The sequence below is a fragment of the Melopsittacus undulatus genome, chromosome 1 (assembly GCF_012275295.1).
Source record: "Melopsittacus undulatus isolate bMelUnd1 chromosome 1, bMelUnd1.mat.Z, whole genome shotgun sequence".
NCBI lineage: Eukaryota > Metazoa > Chordata > Aves > Psittaciformes > Psittaculidae > Melopsittacus > Melopsittacus undulatus.
Genome location: NC_047527.1, coordinates 115,227,802 through 115,249,244, shown reverse-complemented (window position 1 = coordinate 115,249,244; position 21,443 = coordinate 115,227,802). Strand labels below are relative to the sequence as shown.

General features: G+C 36.7%; 1 protein-coding gene across 1 annotated transcript in view; it reads right to left on the bottom strand.

Moving 5' to 3' along the window:
• The window catches only part of PRTFDC1 (phosphoribosyl transferase domain containing 1), a 45,724-nt gene that overhangs the window by 10,334 nt on the left and 13,947 nt on the right, over positions 1-21,443 (bottom strand). Inside the window, exon 4 of the mRNA XM_005152974.4 lies at positions 8,444-8,509. Coding sequence (XP_005153031.1) covers positions 8,444-8,509 — 66 coding nt within the window. The remainder of the gene's footprint in view (positions 1-8,443; positions 8,510-21,443) is intronic.

Below are 21,443 nucleotides of genomic sequence, written 5' to 3'. Positions count from 1 at the left end.
CCATACGAGCAGTCCTAAAATTGTACTCTGTGGTGTCAAGTGCAAAAGGGTGCTGTGAATTTTAACATTCTCCAGTTTTGAGTTATAAGGGTGCACACAACTTGTGAGTCTGCACATGGACATTTGCACTGAGCAGAAATAGTATTTGTGGTGTGAACTGCAGCTACACAACAATAAAATTTGTGCTGCCCCTTTTTTGTGCATATCCCTTTTCAGACAGTAGTAGAACAGTTCATAGCAGCATGTCAAGGGACATCTGGAAAAAGCAGGAGTTTTTGGACAGTATTAGTACTATATAAAATGAAGAAGAAATAATTTCTAATCCCTGCACTCCATGTGAATTTGTCTCACATGTTAAAGAGACACAGCTTCACTTTTATAATAAATGTCAATATATCTGTGAGTTTTAAATTTTTTAATAATGAACTGGAAACCTTCAAACACTGAAAATCTGTTAGTTTACTGGTTTTCAAAGCCACAGGAGCATACACATGGCAAGAAAGTAGGCTGTTATTATAAAACATGTAAGACTCTAACTTGTAATAAGCTGAAAAATACTCCAGCACTGAGTCAATGCATTTCCATTGTTTACCTTCCTACAGGTCAGTCATAAATGGAACAATGTCAGCTAACAAGACCAAGCAGAGTAATGAGATCATGTATGCCTCCTGCCTGACAGTGTTTAGTACTATGGAAACTATTTTTCACCTTCCTGGAAAAGCATAACTTTTTTTTTTCTGGATTTTGGTTTTATGTTCCATTCAGAAGACTTCAAAGAAGAAATTGCTGTGCTATAGCAGTGCTTTGAAATTAGCACTGAGTAAAAGTTTGAAGGGAAGGCTGTCTCTGAATTCACAGAAAATGTAAGATTTTAACAAGGTAAAATGCTAAGCTGCATATTTAGAAGGGGGAAGTATTTCCTGGAAAGCAGAAACTCTACTTAAGTAATCAAATAAACAATCGTACTTACTGCAATGCTACAGCTAAGAGGACAAACACAGCCCTTGCATGTACAGCACAAAACTCTGGTAGGTACACAAAGAGGGTATTTTCTCCTTAAATGTTTCAGCATAAATCAGCAGAATAAATCAGCACACACATTTTCTTTTTTTTTTTTTTTAAAAAAAAAGCTGTTGAAAAAGGCCAAAGCCAAACCAGAGAGAACTTAAGACTGAGAAAAGAAGAAGGATTTGAGACCTGGAAAAAACCACCTTACAGTGAAGTCAGTTTTGTAGCAGGAAGTCATAGCTCTTATTAACAGCCCACTTCCCAGTGGGAGAACATTTTTCACAAAAGAACTTTGACCTTTCAGCCCACAACCTCCAAGAGACCGCAAAATACCTGCAACAGCTGAGCCTGGGAACAAACATCCAGAACTGCTGTATGCACCAGAAATCATGACTCCACATAACACTGGCTTTACAGTGAATTCTGATCTTCAACTGCAGCTGACCTCCACCTCATTTATCACTGTTCCACAGCTGATAATTTGCTCTCTTATTTTAGCTCAGAGGAATTCTTAACATTTTTATCTGTCCCGCTGCTCATAAGAGAGGTGATCATGTAGGACAATCACTTTTTTCTCCCAAATTGTCTGATTATAGGTTATATAATTATATATAGGTTAAATAACTGTAATAGGTTATAATAAGGAGTTTCTCCCAATATCTAACTTAGTTTGAAGTTTGCTGATTCTGTTAAGACCAACAGAAGGATTTGCATGCTTAAAATTTTCTTTTCCAACTAATTCAATTGCCTAAAATTAATTTCCTATTATTAATTCTTCCTTCAAACCTTGTCTCATTTACATCCTACAGCATGCCAGTACTGTACAGTAGGCTCCCAATGTATTAGTTTATCTAAAAGACACTTAAGTAATGACTGGATGATAGGCAAATATGCAACCATATGGCAATGTAAATTTGATAATGGCAAGCTGCTCAATCTAGTAGCAAAGATATTAAAAAAGGCAACAGTGAAAGGCAAAAAGCTATCCAAATTCAGAAGAGAAACTTAGGCTCGCCATTTTAGCAGTGATGACAATTTCTTGTTGGTAAAACATGCCTGAAGTATGGAGGCTTCTCCATCAAGTCTTTAAATCAAATTAGTTTTTAGCTCAAAAGAGAAACTGTAGGCACAGTGATGAAATTATCATTTGGGTCCCTTCAATCTAATTGCATAGAAGTTCAGATACAATATAATGGCACTTGTGGAACTTAAAATATAGGGATCTTTAAAAAAAAGCTCTGTTTGTGATCAGACCAAATTACTGAAAAATAAGAAAATAAAAGGAAATTAACCTTAAAGTGGCAAGATTTTCAGAAATTTTTAGGGAATCAATTCAAAAAGGCAGATTTACATGAGTCTTGCAAAGCTCATTGAAGGTAAGCAAGTTTAAAAGACAGAACAAGAACTTTTTCACATGTTACTTAAATATGAAACTCCTTGCCATACAATCTTGTGGGACTAAAGGCGTAACTGGAGTTACAAAGAGATGATACAGACATGGGTAACAGTTCTAGCACTGGATGTATTATAAATGATAGACCACATATAACTGGATTTTGGAAGTCTCTGTTCTTGCTGTGTGTCATGTATCTTTTCTCTAGACATGATACAAGTCTAGACAGACCTTTCATCCTATTTAGTATGGTTGTAATGGTGGTCTTACAAGGGTAGGAAATACATAGCAACAAAGCAAACAAAGGTTAAACAATTATATATCGAGTTTCAGTGAAGAGGTCCAAAGAAAGCTACATGATCTGCTGTTAGAAATGAAATCATTTTATGGTATGCACAGGAGCAAAATCCACACATACTAACACTTCATCAAGACCTTAGAAAATCATATAAAGTACTTTTGAGAAATGAACAAATAAGTAGGAGCTTTCTACAGGGTACTAGGCAAGGTCATGAATGTCTGTTTTTAATCTCTTCTGCTGGACTTATCCACATCTTAGGGCATTCCTGAAAGGACAGACATCATATCTCAAAAATGTTATTTTTTTTAGAGACTCCGTTTGGTCAGTGTTCCCTGCTGATGCAAGCAATTTGGTTAGTGTGTTAAGAGTATACATACACAGACTCCAGCTTCTGTAAGTCTGTAAAACTAGTTCAGTTCCTCCAGGAGTTAACAGAGTAAGGGATATAATGGAGCATGATGATATGCTCTCTCTGATGCTTTGCTCGTAAAGAGCATTGTATCAAATGCTGTGCACACACATTCCCTCCTTACAGCCATATTCATATCATGATTCTGTTGTGCACCAGAAGTAGAGCAAATTACCATAATATATCTAAAGGTAATGCAGGAATAGATCACTGTCTCCATCCTCTTATTTGAGGTGAAAAGTGTAATTTTCTGATCATCTGGAATTGGAAAAGGATTTTCTGGACACGGACAAAATCAACAGAATTATGAACACGTAGAAGCAGGTAGACAGTGAGTGAGCAGAGCTCATGTGAAAAATGGGATAGCAAGACTGGGAAGTTTTCTTTGTAGTTTCCTTCCTCCAGAGCAACAACAACATAAGTAAATAATGACAAGCAGTAGACCAGATTACCTAAGAAAGAAGTGCAAAGAAAGATGATTGACTTTGGGGAAGAAAAATACCAGTGTTTTTGCTGTGGAAAAAGCAGTTAAGGATGGTAACTGTCAGAAGAGTAGACAGTATAAAACTGAATTAAGAAAAAAAGCAGACCAACGAAAGTGATAAAAGATGGCAGTTAAGTAGAGGTACTGAACATGTGGAATGTTTCAAGACACATAAAACTAACCTTTGAAAAGATGAAAAAGGCAAGATTGCATGTCTGATAGGAATACAGTAAGATGCAGAGAGGAGTGGAGGACATGACTATTGCAGAAGCATACAGTGGATTTTGTATACCTCCACTGTCATATAGTCTCTTATGTACATAATGTTTAAAAGTGAATTAATTGTTTTTCTGCAAATTTATGGGCATTATTCCAGAGAGAAATGCATATAGGGAGAGAAACCACATTAGTCAAGGCAGTGAATACTGATGGAGAAAAAAAGTAAGTATAAAACTAACAGAATTCTGAGAAACAAACTTGGAATGGTGAAGTAGAAGATAATATGTATTACACAGCTGCCACATTAAATACTGAAATACTAACATACTTAGGAGAATGCTAGGGAAACAGCTCTCAAAACTGTTGTTAGAACTAGGACATGCAGAAAAAGTGGTTCAGTAGAATAAGAGAAGAAATTAACCATAAGAAAAGAACATGAGATTGCATTATGTTCCTGGAACATCTTCTTGTATGACAAGTGGGAAAAGAAAATGGTAGACAGTTGATAAATTGATGTAGGTGAGACGTGTAAGAAAAGTTTGGAGATTTTATAGCACAAATCCTGCCAGAAGAAAGTGAGGAGTACTGCACAGTGGATATCTTCCCCTGAGTGAAACCTGGTTTTGATATGAGCTGATCAATCATTTTAGTGGAGCATCAGAGTACTGATGGAGTGTTCAGTTTAACTCAATGAAGTACAGAGAGAATATAAGACATTCATTTTCTTGATCATTACTTATTACTACACTAAGCTGATTACTGCTATAATTCTCTGAAAATGCTAAAACACTGAGTGTCAATGAGACTTACTCAATATGGACAAGGGGAATAGCCCTTCATTGAGAAGATAATAATCACTGATCCATATTACAGACAGATGGAATATCAGAAGTTCACTGGCTTCACAATCTTATCATACTAACTACATAATACTTTGTTTTAACTAGAAGTTCCTGTTAACCTATCAAATAAGAAAGATTTTGTCCATATTCTATGTTATGCAGAAATAGTGATAATGTCAAAAATATATGGATCTAATTTTGACATCAAAAACATTATACAACTGTAATAAATAATTAAATGCAAAATTATATAGACTAAGTTTATGATTTTGTCCAACTTGTCTCATTTGCAAAAAGACAAATCAAAGTGGTACAGGAGCTTTTTTGAAAGGTTACAAATAACTACATAAGGAATGATATACACAGTGATTCCTGTAGGTAGAAACTCTGGATTACGTAACCAGCTCCAAAGCTCTTGGGGTAAAATATGTATCAATACAAGTGTAAGAGGTAAATGGCAGTGACAACTCATAACTCTAGTGCAACTGAATCTACTGAAGTTTCTAGATGGTTTAAAATTTACTTTGTTTAAATGCCACAAATACTTCAAAATGTTATGAATTTTGAAAGTATTATACAATGTGATTACAGTAATAATACAGGGCTACATTATTTGTTCTTTCACCTCATCTACATAAATTTCCATAGTCAACTTGCTCTGAAACAGTGTCCAGTTTTCTGGACAGTTATTAATTATCTCCCCATTTTCAAAATTTATTTCTCTTTACAAATATTAATGATAATTTTAACCCAAATGAGCATTTCAGCTCTAAAGAAACTAAAACCTAAGCAGCTACTTAACTATGAAATCAACTACTGAAAAATTTTATGTTCACCACATACATCATTAAAGGAGAGATTCTGAAATTATATTTTTTCTGCATAGAAATGAATAGTTACAAAGTATTAGCTTCTCAAGCCATTATCAGGACTCATTCTTCAAGTACCTTTATTTGTGATTCATTCTTGCCTCTGTGACCTTCTTCACAGAAGAAGAATTTCATATCACAGATGATTTTTTTCAGGTAACAGTTGGGGTCTGTATGCTAACTCTCCTCTCTCAGAAATATTCCTCTTTTTTCATGGTTTGGGTCATTATCCATCTTTCCCAGGCTTATAATACTTTTATATACAAAAGCATATTGTAGAGAAGTACAGAGGAGATATTCTTCCATCTGAAGAGCTATTATCCTTAACAGACTCTTTTTAATTAGCTTTTAATTTTTTTCCTTTATTTAAGCTTCTTCAGAAAAATCGTTGTTCTAGATCAGCATATTCATTAATATACTCAGTAATCTTTTTTTTCCCCAGTAATAAATAGCACATAGAAATGATTTAGTTGTTCGCTAAGATTATAGGCTAGCCAAGGTTCCAGAGATTATGACTTAATGAAGAGCATTTTAAGATCAAAAGCTCAGAATCTTTTTTTTTCTGCAGGTTTCAAAACTGTTTATGTTATTGATGCTTTTGAACTTTACAGAAACTTAATGGAACTTACATTCCAAACTCACGCTGGCACTTGTGAAAACACCTTCCGTAATCATTAAGTTAATGGTACTTAACCTGGCATATTAATTTTTCAATCTAACTACAATCTTTTCTTAGTAAGTATTCCAAGCAGGCAGAAGAAGCACCTAGCTCGCTTAAAAGCAAGAAAGTTGAATTCTATCATTAAATCTTCCACTAGTTCACTCAGTGACTCTGAATAGTTACTAAGCTAGCAGTTTTATGAGGCAGCAGCTAAACTAAGGTACTAAAAAAACTGCAAGGAAAGATTTACATTGACTGTAGGAGGCTCTGAATCAGTCTGCAAATGGCTGATTAGTAAAATGTGCTGAATACTTGCACTAATTGCTTAAGTCAACAACAGACGGAGGAGTTGGCATCTGTGGACATAAGGCCACTCCTTCATATATCCAACTTTAGACATGTAAAGTATAAAGATTTAAGCTCAAGCTTTGTGGCCCAGCTTTTCACTCAGTAAAATAAGCCTTAAGGAAACCCCATTCTCACGTGCTATAGTGAAAATGCTACTTAATTATTCATACATCTGCTGTGTCACATACAACCCCACATTCAAACAACCACCCAATATGCCCTTTTAGCAAGTCTGTTCCCCTGACAGTCCCAGCCCTCACTTCCTGCTCTGCTTACCCTCTTCACAGCCAGCTTCTAGGACTGGGCTCCCTTCCTCTTCAGCAACTACCTCATACCCAAACTAGTCCCTTTGCACCTACCCAAGATTCCAGCCTCCTTACCCAGCAATCTTAAAATACATTGCTAAGTCTTCTCCCCAAGTATCTCCTAGCCTCCCAACTGCCAAATTTTGTCCTGTTCCATACCTGGGAAAACGAGGGCTGTGCCAATAAGAAAAAGGGTTTTTCAGTAAAAGAAAGCAATTTATTTCATTTTTTGAAAGAACAGAACTACTCGGGGTGAAATTTTCCTTCTCTCCTGTAAACACATGAGCACACACAGATACACAGAAGTCCTGTGAAAGGAAATAATGTTTCCCCCCAATGAATTCAAATTATACTAGAAAGATTACACCTGGAAAATATATTAATAACTGAAACCATTAATCAAGAAAATTTGGGATATAAAGATGGGGAGGGAGCTGGGCCTGGAAGCTTAGAAAGTGCCTGGATTATCTGGGAAAGAGAAATGTTAGGTAAAATGAATAAGCGTGCTGATGGTTCTGCCTGTGAGGTACAGAAACATATGCACAATTGTCATAGAAAAACAGGTAGCTCCAGTGTTTGAATATTAGTAGCAAATGAATTAATATTTCCCAAGAACATGAGTAATGCTTTAGTGATAATTTGGAAACAAACACCCAGCAGGAGTATTTAGAATTGCAAATTGAGGACATACGTATCACTAAAATATTCTAAGTATAATAGCACTTTTTCATTTAAGTTCTAGTTGCACCAAGACCTATTTAATATTTATGAAATAAAGTGAAGCTTTTCCATCTTTTCTTTGTGTGCTATATAGTACAACAAAACAGATGAGTTTGCTGGTGCTACATTTGAGTGCTTTGAAGAAACTGGTGTTATTTGGTGTCACCTAATAAAGGAGTAACTGCACGTACAGTACAAATAACAAGATAAGTATTATGTTGCCTTAATGCAACATAAATAAAGTAAAATCCATTTCTGACCATTTTCCACATTTCACCATTTGCCTACTGAAATTAGCCTTCCTTCTTCACAGTACTGCTTTCTATCATCATGGCTGGATGGAAATAGCCTTTTCACAGACTCAAACCACTCACAATACCAGAATGTTCAAGCATAGTGCAAAGCAAATGCAGTCATACAGCCAGCCTGATGCTGAAATAAGAAAAAAATCCCAACTGCTGTTCTGAGTGAAAGGTTCCACAACTGAATCTCATACAATAGGCAAAACTGTATTATTATCCTCATATGCTGAATTCAACAGGGATACTCAACATGCAGTTTGCTGCAAGTACCCATTGAAGGGAGAAAAAACAAGGCTTTTAAACATAAACAAGCTCAGGGGAAGCATTCCAGCACAAATTTATTCCCACAATCTCACTGATGGTACATGTATAACCATTGGAAAATCCCTGCACTACCACGGAGGGGCTGCATTCTGACATCCTAGGCATCTACAATCTGAAAACAATCATATTACAGCAATTTAACAGAGATTAATAAATGTGTTTGATACCAGTGTTAGTATCTGATGTGCAAAAGTACACAGCTTTTCTCAAGTGTTTTTAGTGCATGCATTTTCTTTTTTAAATTTAAAATTAACAAACCTTCCCAGTCAGCTTTGAAAGATCATCTCCTCCCATTATCTGCATATCTTGCATAGACTGATCATTCTGAAAAACAGAAAGACCAAACTTTGAAATTGAGTATAACAATATAAAATACAAGTATAAACACATTAACTTGTTTTAGTTTCTTCACAGTCTCGGTTACCAATATTTTCTCATGTTCGTTAGTAGTGGTGCACGACAAAACCACACTCTCACTTGTTCCTGTGGCTTCTCTCATCTCCTGGTTGTACTTAAGCTGACATCAAGCTCCAGGCTTTCCTGAACTAGAGAAAGTTGCATCTTTCTTTTTAAAATAAATCATGTTTCCTTGCTTGCTATTTCTTAATGTGACAAGTGTTGAGTAAAATACTTGTCCCTTTCACAAAAGGAGGACAGAAGCATTTCAACACTCGACCAAACACCTGTAAGCACATTCCCTTTTTGGAACAGTCTTCAGAAACACAGGCAAAATGTGCTTACATCTGTCACTCACACAGAGAGCTCAGCTATTTTTGAAGAAATTCACTCCATACTTTTTTGAGGGAAAAAGGTTTGCAAACATTATCCCTTGTTATCGGTAATCGTTTCAGTGTGCCATACCGTTTCAAGAGTTTTGGGTTTGCTTTCTCAACTGATTCACAGATAAAATCATTGAGGTCCACTTCATAAAATATAATACCGTTGACCAGGTCAAACTAGACACAACAGAATGGTATCCTTTGATTTTTGTATTAGAGAAGGTATTTTTCCACAAAATCAGTAGACTTCTGCTTTTTTCTAATAATTTTTTACAGACATTTCCAGTTGAAATTCATTCTGATGGAAAATTCTCAACCCACTCTAAGTTCGAGTTCATTACCAACAGCATGCAAACTTAAGATCATATAAGGGAGACATAAGGAAGCCCTACTTTCAAGGGAAGAAAAAAAGAGGCCTTAAGGAAGGTAGCACGTTAAAAAATATACAGTCCTGGCCAGGCTATACCAGCCTTGCAGAGAAAGCAAGAGAAAACTTAAAGTTAGTTAATGTGGGGGTTTTGCCAAATTAGTGCATGTGCTAATGTAATCTCCCTACTCATAAGAAGACAACATTAGTCCAATTTTTGTAATAGCTGCAGTGCCACAACATGGCACTGTAGTTTACTAGTAACATCAGGAAGCTTTATCATTACAAACAACTGGCAAAAATGCAATACTTGAATACTTTTTTACTTCATAAACTCAGTGCTCTGAAGTCAAATATTTTTCCTCAAGTAAATAACAGGACAGCAGGACTTACAAAGTAGGTGAGGATACACTGGGCTAAGTGGTTTTTAGCTCTTTTTCCCCTCAGGAAGCACCAAAGCATGACCAGCAGAGGAGGCATACATACGCCTGCCATGTGGCACAGTTACACCTGCATGCCCACGCAGATGGGAATTGCATCTGCCCATGCTCACAGCCCATTTGGCAGAAGTGCAGGGACTTCCACGGCACATTTGCAGCTATGCAAAAGTGTCAGATCATACATAAGTGATCTGACAACTCCAGGAACTATTCGTGGTCCCCATAGGAATTGAGTGTCTAAATTAATACAGTCTTCCTGAGTACCTGTAAATAAAGGTTGTAGAATTGCCCTGATGACAATTTCTCCAGGTTTGCATACTGCAGACCTCCCAAAAGGCTCCCCTTTCAGACTCCACTCCCCCATAAACTCTCACACCACAGCTTTGTTAGAAGTCCTTAGTCATCACTGCCTTAACAGATGGTTTTTAGACCTGCCTTCACCTTTTCTGCACCGGATCTAGAAGCTTTAGGTCCTTTTCATGTTGCTCTGATCTGTTTCCTGGGAAACAGAGCTACAGCAAGAATGAAGTTTACATCCCATATGTTTTCTAATATAAGTTTCAACATTTCTCTTATTTTTGTAAAGAAAAACATTAAAAACAATCCCAAACAACTAATAAAATCCAAAGAAACCAACAGACATCCTCAGAAAATTATTTTGAAACTAAATAAAAAGTGGAGATAGAGAGGATTTTCAAGTTCAGGCTTAAAAGCATAAGCTTTTTGTTGTAGAGCAAGACGGGTCACTCTTGAAAAGTCAGGGACATGTTCAGGTCAAGACTGTTATAAGACCATAAAAAGCAGATAGTTTCTAATGTCTACGAAGGCATGTGTAACCAAGGCACTGACAAAATATTTTTTCATTTCCAAATAAGAAAGTCTGGAATTTCATTAACAACAAGCACACAAGAATTACTGAAGAGGCAGTTTGCCCTTAGTTGCTAGCTGAAAAAGAGAGGGGAAAAAAAAATTATGACAGCAAGATGCAATGATTAATGAATTTATTTTCAACTTAAAAAAATATCTCTTTCAGCAGTCCTCACAGCAGCACTGTTTCCTTTGCATTTGGTATTTCTGGCTCCAGCTGAAAGGAAGATGCTGAAATAGCATCTTCATTGCTGGCAAGCAGTTAAGCAAACACAAAAGCCATTGAGAGCTGGGGGATCACAGCATCCTGTCAATTGCGCATTCACACATTGGCTGTTGTGACACCACTGCTCACAATGATGAAAATCTTTGTGTTCTGACTGAGGAATGATTGCTGTCAAAGGACAGGGCCCAGTCTTCACTGTGCCTAAAAACTGCACAGGCAAATGCAGCTCAGAGCATTCCTGGCAAGGTGTTTTCAAGAAATTTAAAGAAATAATTTGCATCACGCAGTAGAGCAATTCTCGGGGGGGGGGGGGGGGAGGAGGTTAGGGAGGGGTCATTGGTTTTGATGACATTTTTATCTATCTCTTCATTCATGAATTAATTCATATTGTAAAATACATACCTGCAAACAGCAAGACTCAATACCACGATGTCACATTACCGTAACCATACGGTTCATATAGATAATGTGCATGCTGTGGTTGCCATAGGAACTTCTGAGTTCTCAGTTTATAAATCTCAAGATAACACTGCACTAAATGTTAAGTATAAAGTATGATAAATGTTAGGAAAGAAAAAAATCTGTTTCATTCAGTACCAATTCCTGTCAGTTCAGAACTGTTTGTTTCATCTTCATGGTCTCAAGTCATTCAGACCTTCTTTGTTCACTTTAGGTGTTGACCCCTACCTTGACAAAATTTAAATGATTGGGTCTCCTTTAAGGTTCACTTTCTATCACCAAAGTTCTTCAGTACTTGCTTTATAACCCTACCTAATCCTTAAACCCTATCAATACAATTTTTGTGCTTAAATTCTTCACACTAAATATAATGTCCCATATAGAGACACACCAAAATCACACTATGTTTTAGTTAATGCAGCACAAAAGTTATTGCAGCTGTTTCTAACAACACATGATGCATTGTGCTGCATCCCTACACTGCATTCCAAGCTATATTTAATACTGGGTTTTTCCCTGTGTTTGATAAATCTGCATTTTCCAGGATAAATCTCAATTGTTTTAACTTGCTGTTATGCTTTTTCACCTGTTCATTAGTATTATAATTTTATTTCATTCAGACCTTGTCAATATACATCTTCAGATCTGATGAATACTTGATGAATGAAAGCAAGAATGTTCCTATTTCCACCTCCCTTTTTCATGACATGCAAGATAAAACTTTTACTTTCTATGTTGATTGGAAATATAGATATTTAAATTCCATCTATACTAAGTAATGTCTTTTTAACTGGGTGGGGCACAGGATTATTACATCTCTTTTACATCTCCTGAGATCAGCACTTGGACATAGTTCAAGTTATAAGTGAAATGAGTTGGGTGGTCTCAGGAAAATTTATTATATACAGCACTGCTCATCTGAAAATTGCACCAAACTGTGAACATCTGGTACTCTTCTAAAGAAATAGAATCTGGGCTCACTAATACTGGGCTCAGAGAAACAAAGATTCTTTAATCATGGCAAAAAAAAAGGAGCTCTAACACAACAAACTGAATGCATAACTAAATTATGAAATATGGACACCAAGTCATTATCACACATCTAGTTACTATAGTCTGCAGAGTTCATGTGGAATTTCGTTGAAAAAAACATGATTGCCTTTTTCTCCCAAAATTCATTGTGGAAACTCTTAACAAAGAAGGATGTCAACCTGAGGATTCCTGTGAGGGCAGCTCTCTCGCTTCGCACCATCATCCTGTCTCTTATGAGTTTTCCAGGAAGGTTTTGACCAAAAAGAAGTGACTGACAGACTATCACTTTCAGTTGCCCCTCAGAACCTCAGAGTGTTGAATACAGAGCTTCTCCAAGGCTTCCCTTATCCTTCCCTAATGGTTAAGCGAAATGGTTAGGACAGGATTACTGCCTGTAAGGTTTCTGACTTCTACTCACAATTGGTGGTTTGAAAAGCACCAGACAAACACAATTTCACCAATAGGTTTGGTGCAACATGTCCACTGAAGCAGAGCAGAGTTCAACCTCCACACTCATTCTGGCCTCACCTTTTTATTCTCCATTAAGACTGTCATTAACTGCACATGATCTTTGCTGCTTCTATTCACATAGGGTGACCCATGACTTTGAAACATCTTCATTAAAGGCAGGATTTCTCTGCTCCTAATTTAGGTATCTGAAAGTTAAGACATCTAAATCTGTGCATCCTGTGCTCCCTTCATAATCAATGGAGAATGCAAGATAGATCACATAGATCACCTACTTCACCATATCGGAAATCTACAGCAAATAACTTGCATCTACACATCTGTGAGAAATCTAAAGTTAGATGAGATAAATCCCATCTTAAGAGATGAGATCAATATTTACTTCCTAAAAACGTCACTAAGCACTCAGAAAGGGGTTACTTTCAATTGCACTTACCACAGGCAACATCCTGAACTATCCATTCAGGCTCTGTCTCACACAAACATTTAACACAATTCTCTTTGGTACCACTAAAGGATAATTTGCTTGCATGTTTACCCACAGGATTCATTTTAATCTAGGTGAAATATAATTGAGGAGAGATTTCAAAAGATACAAACACTCTAATAATTCTTCCAACTTGTGTCGCAAAAAAAAATAGTAAAATAATAGAAACCAGTCTTCACAAATTTTCTACAAAAACATTACACTGGATGATTAATAGGGCTCTACATTCTAACCTTCTTGGAGCAGAAATATAAATTTACCTATAGGGTTTACCCACTGAACAATGAAAATAATTAGATTTCATGGTGTGGTGTTCATGATCATGAAGAATGGAGTCTCAACAAACCTCAATTAAACAATAATTTATATTTGATACTGGAGGAAGGATACCAACTGAGTACTTGCTACCTTTACAGTAACTTTAAAGGTGATCTGAACAGCTACATTTCGAATGGCAATGAGGGAGCAAGGTGGATGGCATTAAAGCCAAAGGGGAGAAGACATTTACTATGTTAATGAATGCTAAGGATTTGAACATAATTCTTGGTACTTCATACAGTAAAGAAAAGCTGAGACTTTGAACCATCGCATGGACATAACTGAGTTATGAAATGGATATGCATTTTCAGAGAAATGGCTACTATACACTGCTGCAACAGTAAGTGAAAATGACAGAAAACCCAAGCAGCAGTGTACACTCTGGCATACAAGTCAACTACAGGTACGTTTTTCAGTGAAAGAAAAAGATAATCCTCAGACGAAAACAGAGCAGATGCAGCAAGAAATTACTTTCCAGGTAATATCTTTCAAAAATGAAACCACAGAAGCAATATCTCTCACTTCAAAATAGAAAATTATTACTTCTATGTGACTTAGATGCAGCTAACTCATTCATAATTTAACCAAGCTTTCTGCACTTAAAAAATAGCGTTGCAAGAATTAACTGCAGGTCTTGGCAGAGTTCACATAGATGTATCTGCAATTATAAAGACTTCTGCTTTGAAATTATATACTGTTCAATAGTTATGATATCTTTTCTTACATGACCAAGTTGGATGTTTTACGGTGTTCCTGCCCATGGCAGGGGGATTAGAACTAGATAGTCTTTTAGGTGCCTTCCAACCCAAACCACTCTGTGATTCTACAACCCTGATTTACCATCTCAGTCAGGAACATAGTAATTAAAATGAAAATTTTGATGTTCCAGTTTGGATGCTGACACCCTGGTATGAAACATAATTGCTTTGCACCCTGCCTCCTGAGAAGTACTCAACATATGAGTATGTTGGTCAGGGTAATTGTCCATATGGCATCTACATCATCTGTTAATGTATTCTCACTTCTAGGTAAAGTCAAATAGATATATAAAGTATAAGCTGTGTAACTAGTTTAGCAACAGCAGTAATAAGAACATTGGTGGCATGGTAATACACAAGATGCTGTACTTACAAACAACATACACTTGAACTGACACCATTTTGTGTTTCTTCTCTAAAGAGCAACAGCTAAGCCCAGAGAACCTCAAGACTGTAGGTCAGAACAAGGACTGTCATGATTTCGATGGCAGGCAACCAGGACTCTCCAGGCTTAAGCAGCAACATTCAGCAGACAACCTAGTTAAGTACTGTTAAGCTGGAGACTTGTGCAAAGGGATGAGAATGACATGAATCGTTTCCCAGTGAAGACTGGAAAGCATGCCTTCCCTTCCCAGAATCAAATGTATGCCAAATGGCAGACTGCAACCTTCAGAGCACATCCATATTCAAAATAATCCTGTGCCAGATCACTGATATATTTGTAAGAGATGCTTTGAATACCTTGCATACAAGCCAACAGTGCTGAACCAACTGGAAATAAAACACATCATACACCCACTGTCAGGACTTCACCTATCCTGCAGAGAAAGTAAAGGTACATTTGCACTGAAGGACTAATGGTTTTCTGAATCTCTGTTAGCTTTAAAGCTGCCTTCCTGAGCTGCTTGGTAACCTCACCACTGACTGCTGCACTAAGACCTGCCTTACTGCTATTGCCAGGATAACCTGCTACAGTAAATTTTAAACTGGTGTAGGTATGTCTATTAGAGCTCTTGTTACTACAAGTGTAAGACATACTTTACTTCTCTATGGTTAGAACTACAACATCATTTGAAGATATCTTTAAGTTTTTAATCTTCTTCTTCTTTGTTGTTATTCCTTAACTAAAAAAAGCTCCATCACACAGGTTTGGAAGTGCTTCAAATTCAGGCTAGTCTATCCAGTTCCAGTGAAGGCCAGAGTTCTACAATGAGGAAGTTGGCTTTGAACAGAGAAAGACAAACAGCAAACTTACTGACAGCAAGGTACTCCTTATCAGCTGACCTGTGGTAACACCTGTGTATGTTTCTTCCCTGCTATAAAGGCAAGGCATTCAGCTATCTCTCAGGGCAACAGTAAGTTATTAAACTTAATAAATTGGATTGTTTAGAATTATCTGTTCACACATTCACTAATTTTTTGTGCGCTAGGACTCCCACATGCCCTCTCTGTACTTAATTCAAAGAAGGTAAAGTATCTTGAAACAGACGCTAGAAAATTCATCCCCTATAGAAATTGCTTCCATGGAGAATCTCTGTTATCTAGTGAAGTATAAACTGCCACTGAAGCTCTTCCCTTCCCAGTCAAAGTATCTGGAACTGATCTCTCATGTGCACTCTCCAACATCAACAAAGGTGAACTCAATGCAATGTTAATGCAGTTAAGACAGGTTAATATAGATTATAAGTGCAACAAGGATATATTTGCAAGGGGCAAATATTACAAGTGTAAATGCCTTACAATCTTTTATTTTGCTGGAAGTATGTGTTCAACATTGTCTTTCCACCTATTAATAAGTTCTGTAGATACACAGAATAAAGATATTTCAACTCTTTTCAAATAAAGAAAATTTTCTAAACCTGTGACTGCTTACATGATCTGGAATTTTACTGCTGATAAAACTTTCCTTAAAAGCTCTAAGCAGAGAATGATTTCAGTTTTATCGTCAGAAACATGAAGTTTTTTTTCTACAGGAAAAGGCCCAAACTGTTGTAAATCAAAGCAGAATTCAGACCAGTTAAGTTGGCTAATAAGGATTATAGACAATAAATTATTACATCCTCTCCTTTCTGGTTTAGCAATTATTTTTTATGTATTTGCTTGGTATTGGTTCAATATGTTATTTTGTTTAAGGATGAGGCAGCAAGACTGCAACACCACATATAACCATATGGCACAAATAGTGCCTGTACACTTAAAAAGATCAGCGAAAACTGAAATCAAAAACATGTGATAGAGAATGTTTTGGACCATATATAAATCACAAACAAAATATATCCTCAAAACTTGGGTTAGTTTCCACAGAGTGTAATCTGAGGTTTCCTTTTACTCTAACATCTTCTTTATTCTGTAGAATAATATTTAACACATAGCAACAAGACCTGAATATGTTCCAGGATGAGAAAAGGTACTCACAATTTTGTAGCACTGTTCAGTCATGTGAGTGAGGTTCAGACCATGTACTTTGTCTCCAGAAATGGGAGGCAAATAAAAGTTCAAACTCAGGGGCAAAAGAACAAATTTGCAAGTGTACTCTTCAGAACTGCCATAATCTTACTTAGGTACTCATTCTGGACTGCCAGGAGGCATTACTATGAGTGTCCAACTTTTGTGGTGGTAATGTAATATAAGCCCATACTTTTGGAATAGGAGATTTGGGTTTCTTTGCTTTCTCAGCTCTCAGAAGACCACCATAAGCTGAAGAGAGCAGGTAAAATCTTCCTTCTGTTTCTCTGCTATAGCAATGCAAAAATCATAAAGGACATCAAGCACGCTGTGGCCAGTTCTCCTGGACTCAGCTAGGAAAAGGTTAATTTGGGTACAAGTCCACATTAACCAGAATATCTGTCTTTTACTCAATTATTGTTTAGAATTAAATGCATGAACATTACACCAGCAGAACTATAAGCTGTTTTCCAGCACTGACAGAAGGTCTCAGCACATTAGCCGGAACACTACTAGATCTGTACATACCATCTTACCCCATTTTTTAAATAGTATTGTAAAGTAGTGAGCAAAAGTAAATGCACATTATGAAATATCATACAGTGAAATTTGTAGCTCCATATTAAAAACCCTGTCCCTTGGGGGGTTCTGCAAGCAGAAGAGAAAACAGCTTTCTCTAGACTAAGCACAAAGTACTAACCTTCTGACCCTCACTATCAGCAGTTCCCAGGATCTGGTGATAAAAGGAAGGTAGGAGAAGAATCTTCAAATTTGTCAAATAGCCACAGGCTGAGAAAAAGATAGATAGGTGTAAGCAAATTTACCAAAGATGAGGCTGATATAAACCTCAAATGCTTAGTCCCTTCCAGCAATTTGGATTCTAGTATATCGCTGACTCACAGCTCAGTAGCGTTCTCTTTCATACTACTATGACTAGTCCCTTGGCTAATGACAAGTAGGAAACTTTTGACAATATATGTACCCTTCCAAGTTTTCTTGCAAGGTTATTTTATTCTTCTCTATTTAAATATTCTATCTTCTGTCTAGCAAATGAGGAGGGAAAATAATTTTGTATTTGTCACACAGATAAGCCCTGCAATAAGAGTACTTCTTATTACTGCTGTATTCCTTTAAAGTAACCTTTTTGGTTTATGCCTTAAAGCACTCCTGGGGTGTGGCACTGCATGAACATCGCACATGCTATGATCTGTTTTCAGAAACAGCAGTTGAGATGCCAGTTAAAGAGAGTCATAGAATTCCTTGGGAAAATTAGAACCCTCCAGCTTATTTTAATTAATTTTGCACCATTTCAGATTTTAATATAAAAAAAACACATGCTAAATGGTATTATTAGCACCCAAATAAGTAATCAAGGTGATATTTTTTCCAATGCATAAACATGTCATGGTACTTTCAAACTCGTCACATCTTACTTGTGCAACAGAATTAACAACCATTATGTTCTGGGTCTTTCTGATACCTAAGAGCCTATCTCCTTAGTCACTGTAAAACTCTGGGAAGCAGACTTGAAAACAAAGACTACAGTCTCTCCTAACAATGACATACAGTATTGCTGCAAATGTCGTAATTTAGTAGTAGCTTGCTGTATTTTTGGTGGAATATGTAACAAAATACTAAGACCAAACTTCTGTTTCCTAGACTTTGTAGCCACTGCTTTACAACAAATACTGTATCCAGGGGAACTTAAGAATCGAATTCTTTGAAGAGATGACCTCTTGAATGCTTTTAATGAAATCACTTGATGCTTTAAATCTATTCTGAAACTGACCAATTTTAAAAACATCCATGGTCTCAAATGCTAAGATGTTCCAGAAACCTGGATTGCTTGAAAATGACAGAGATTTAAACTCACAAAGAAAAAAAAAAAAAACCCACAAAACAACCCAACAACTCTCCCATATTAAAAAAAAGAAAAATGAACTTCAGATCTAAAACTCCATTTATCCATAGTAGCTGTACCCTCTGCAACATACTGTAATCTGAAACATTTATTTCAAATCGGAAAACATTTTTCAAAAGAAAACACTACAGCTTTTTAGAAAAATGCAACCCTTGGGGAGACAAATTTCTCCAGAAAGATTAGAAAATACCTCTTGTAGAGTTTGCATTAGATCTGAAGTCCAGAATAACAGAGTACCAACCCACGACACAGCAAAACCATAAAATGTTTTTGGTTAGAGAAAGGAATTCTACAGCTAAAAATCATAAATCAGTATAAAGAAGGTAATACCTAAGCAGGTAACAACAGATAAAAATAAAAAGTATTTTGACAAGGCAAGTAATTACTTGTTTTAATATGCCCCATAAATGCCTTAAACCAGTATTTTGATACTGCTGGCGAGCCGTAGCAGAGTTCAGTATCACTCTGCCTTCATTGCCACATCTGTTCTCGCTCTGTCCCCATGGCAATCAAGCCTCTTCCTACTCAGTTCTCCCCCGGCTAAGCTGTTTGGTTCCCCCAGATCTTTTTTATGTGAGTCACTGAAACACTTACTCATACTTACAAAAAATCACTAAGAATTCAGATGGTGCTAACATATTTAAGTAGTGTGTAGGTGTGTTATCTGATGCATACAGTTACATAGATCATTCCTCTATGAGTAAATTTTACAGATAAACTTGATAAACTGACTGTATGATCAGCTTATTATGACCTTTCCTGAACTATGCCCACAAATTAGCACCTACTTGTATTATTAGTAATACTCCAAGCCCCCAAGCAGTGTCCAACAGGAAAATACTGTGCGTTTTAATTAAAACAACTTAAATTAGAAACACCTTCTTCTTTCTTACACTCAAGACAGCCTTGAGCAAGTGACGAATTTAAGCTCTGGTATCTCACAACTCTGCCATCACATCAAACGGAAGCTGTAGATGCCTAGAAAGGAAAGCATCTGTCTCAAGACCTGAGAAGTTTCACGACACAGTTTTAAGGTTACATTTTATTACATTTAGTACAGCCTTCTTCAGTTTGCCTTAGAACATTACAAAAAGTAGGTTAGTTCACAAAAATAATAAGGGTTTGAAATATCCATGCTGATATCTCTGATATCTCTGAGCAGCATCTCTCAGATAAAGAAGTGGGGAGTCTGAGGCCTGCACCCTTGGTAACAAGGATCCCTGGACTATAAGCAGATTTCTTTTTCCAGCAAGAGCTGTGCTAACTAAAGAAGTTACTGCCCTGGCAGGGTCTACTGGCAAGCCAAGATGCATGTGTGCATCTGGGTCACTAAAAATGAATACAGCAAGCTGGAGCTGGTGAAATAGAAAAATCTCTCCTAACTGGTCTCATCTGGGCTGAGATAGGTTAGGAAATGCTCAGAAGCAGCTGAGCTGGCCAGTGTGACTGGCCAGAGGGCACTGCAGTTGCTAAGGAATGAACTGGAGACTGTCATTGTTTCAGCCAGTCCAAATACAATAAGAGACCCAATTCCCAAATATCTGTACCTGATGTTCAGATGAATCTTGCACAGAGTTTATTCTACAGTTGCCTGAATGGTGGTGTTAATATCTAATAACACCAGCCACAATTTAACCAATGAGACTGCTGTTCTTCTCATTACAGTTTTGTAAATGTCTTTAAAAAAAGTCATCACCTAGTTGCAAGAATAAGCTTTTGGGACAACTTCCTCTACTGACACATTTTCAACAATTTCTCTGAAAAGCTTTAGTGTCTCTAAGTCTGACATTTTGCAGTAAGACGCTGCTGCCTGTATAAGTGTTTTTTGTTTCTTTCATGAAAAATATCCAATTTTTAAAGAAGTCTTAACACTTGGAAAATGAACATTTGCACACAATTGTAGCATCTCTGAACAGTCTAGCCACACAAAATACAATCTGCTTCCAATGCTCCTCACCTTTTTAATCATCTTAGGCCTTATTAAGCTTCAGTAAATAACTGAAGCATCAGAAATACAGAGACAGCATCAGTGCCTGCTTACGACTTGTACCTTTGGCTTGCAACTGTAAAGAACCTTTTACTCATTTTAGCAGGTATGAGCTTTCACTCAAAATGATACTACTACATCAGGATGCAAATGCCATTTTATCCACTCACAGTAATGGAAAAGTACACAGAGATAAAATCCCTTTCGCAATTCTAGGAGTAAGTTTCTAATCCCACATCTTTAGCTTGCCCGTAAGATATCTGTTTGGCAGCACTGCCTATAACCACTAGAAGGTATTTCTCAGAAGAGCACTAAGGTCACTTTAATGTCTATATCCTTGACACTGGTAGCTTCTGTGACTAAATTAATGTTGTGTTTTTGTGGCACTTTAGCTTCAAAATGTATATCATGCTGCAAAATTCTCTGTACAGGTGTTCACTGTCGACAGTGCTAACTACAAACCATGTATGTGAAAAAGCTTAAAGAGCATATTTCAGTTTTGGAACACCTAGTACACACACAACCTCTCTCTAAATTAAATAAACAAGTTGTATTTTGTCTACACCAAAGATATTTATTTGCATGTCAAATTGATAATTCACAGATAATTTGGAGTTCAATCCTGTGAAATTATTGCAGAATTCAGCCTTAAAGTTGGTAGGAATTCATTCTACCAGGTAGGCTCCAATTTGTAGCTCTTTCAC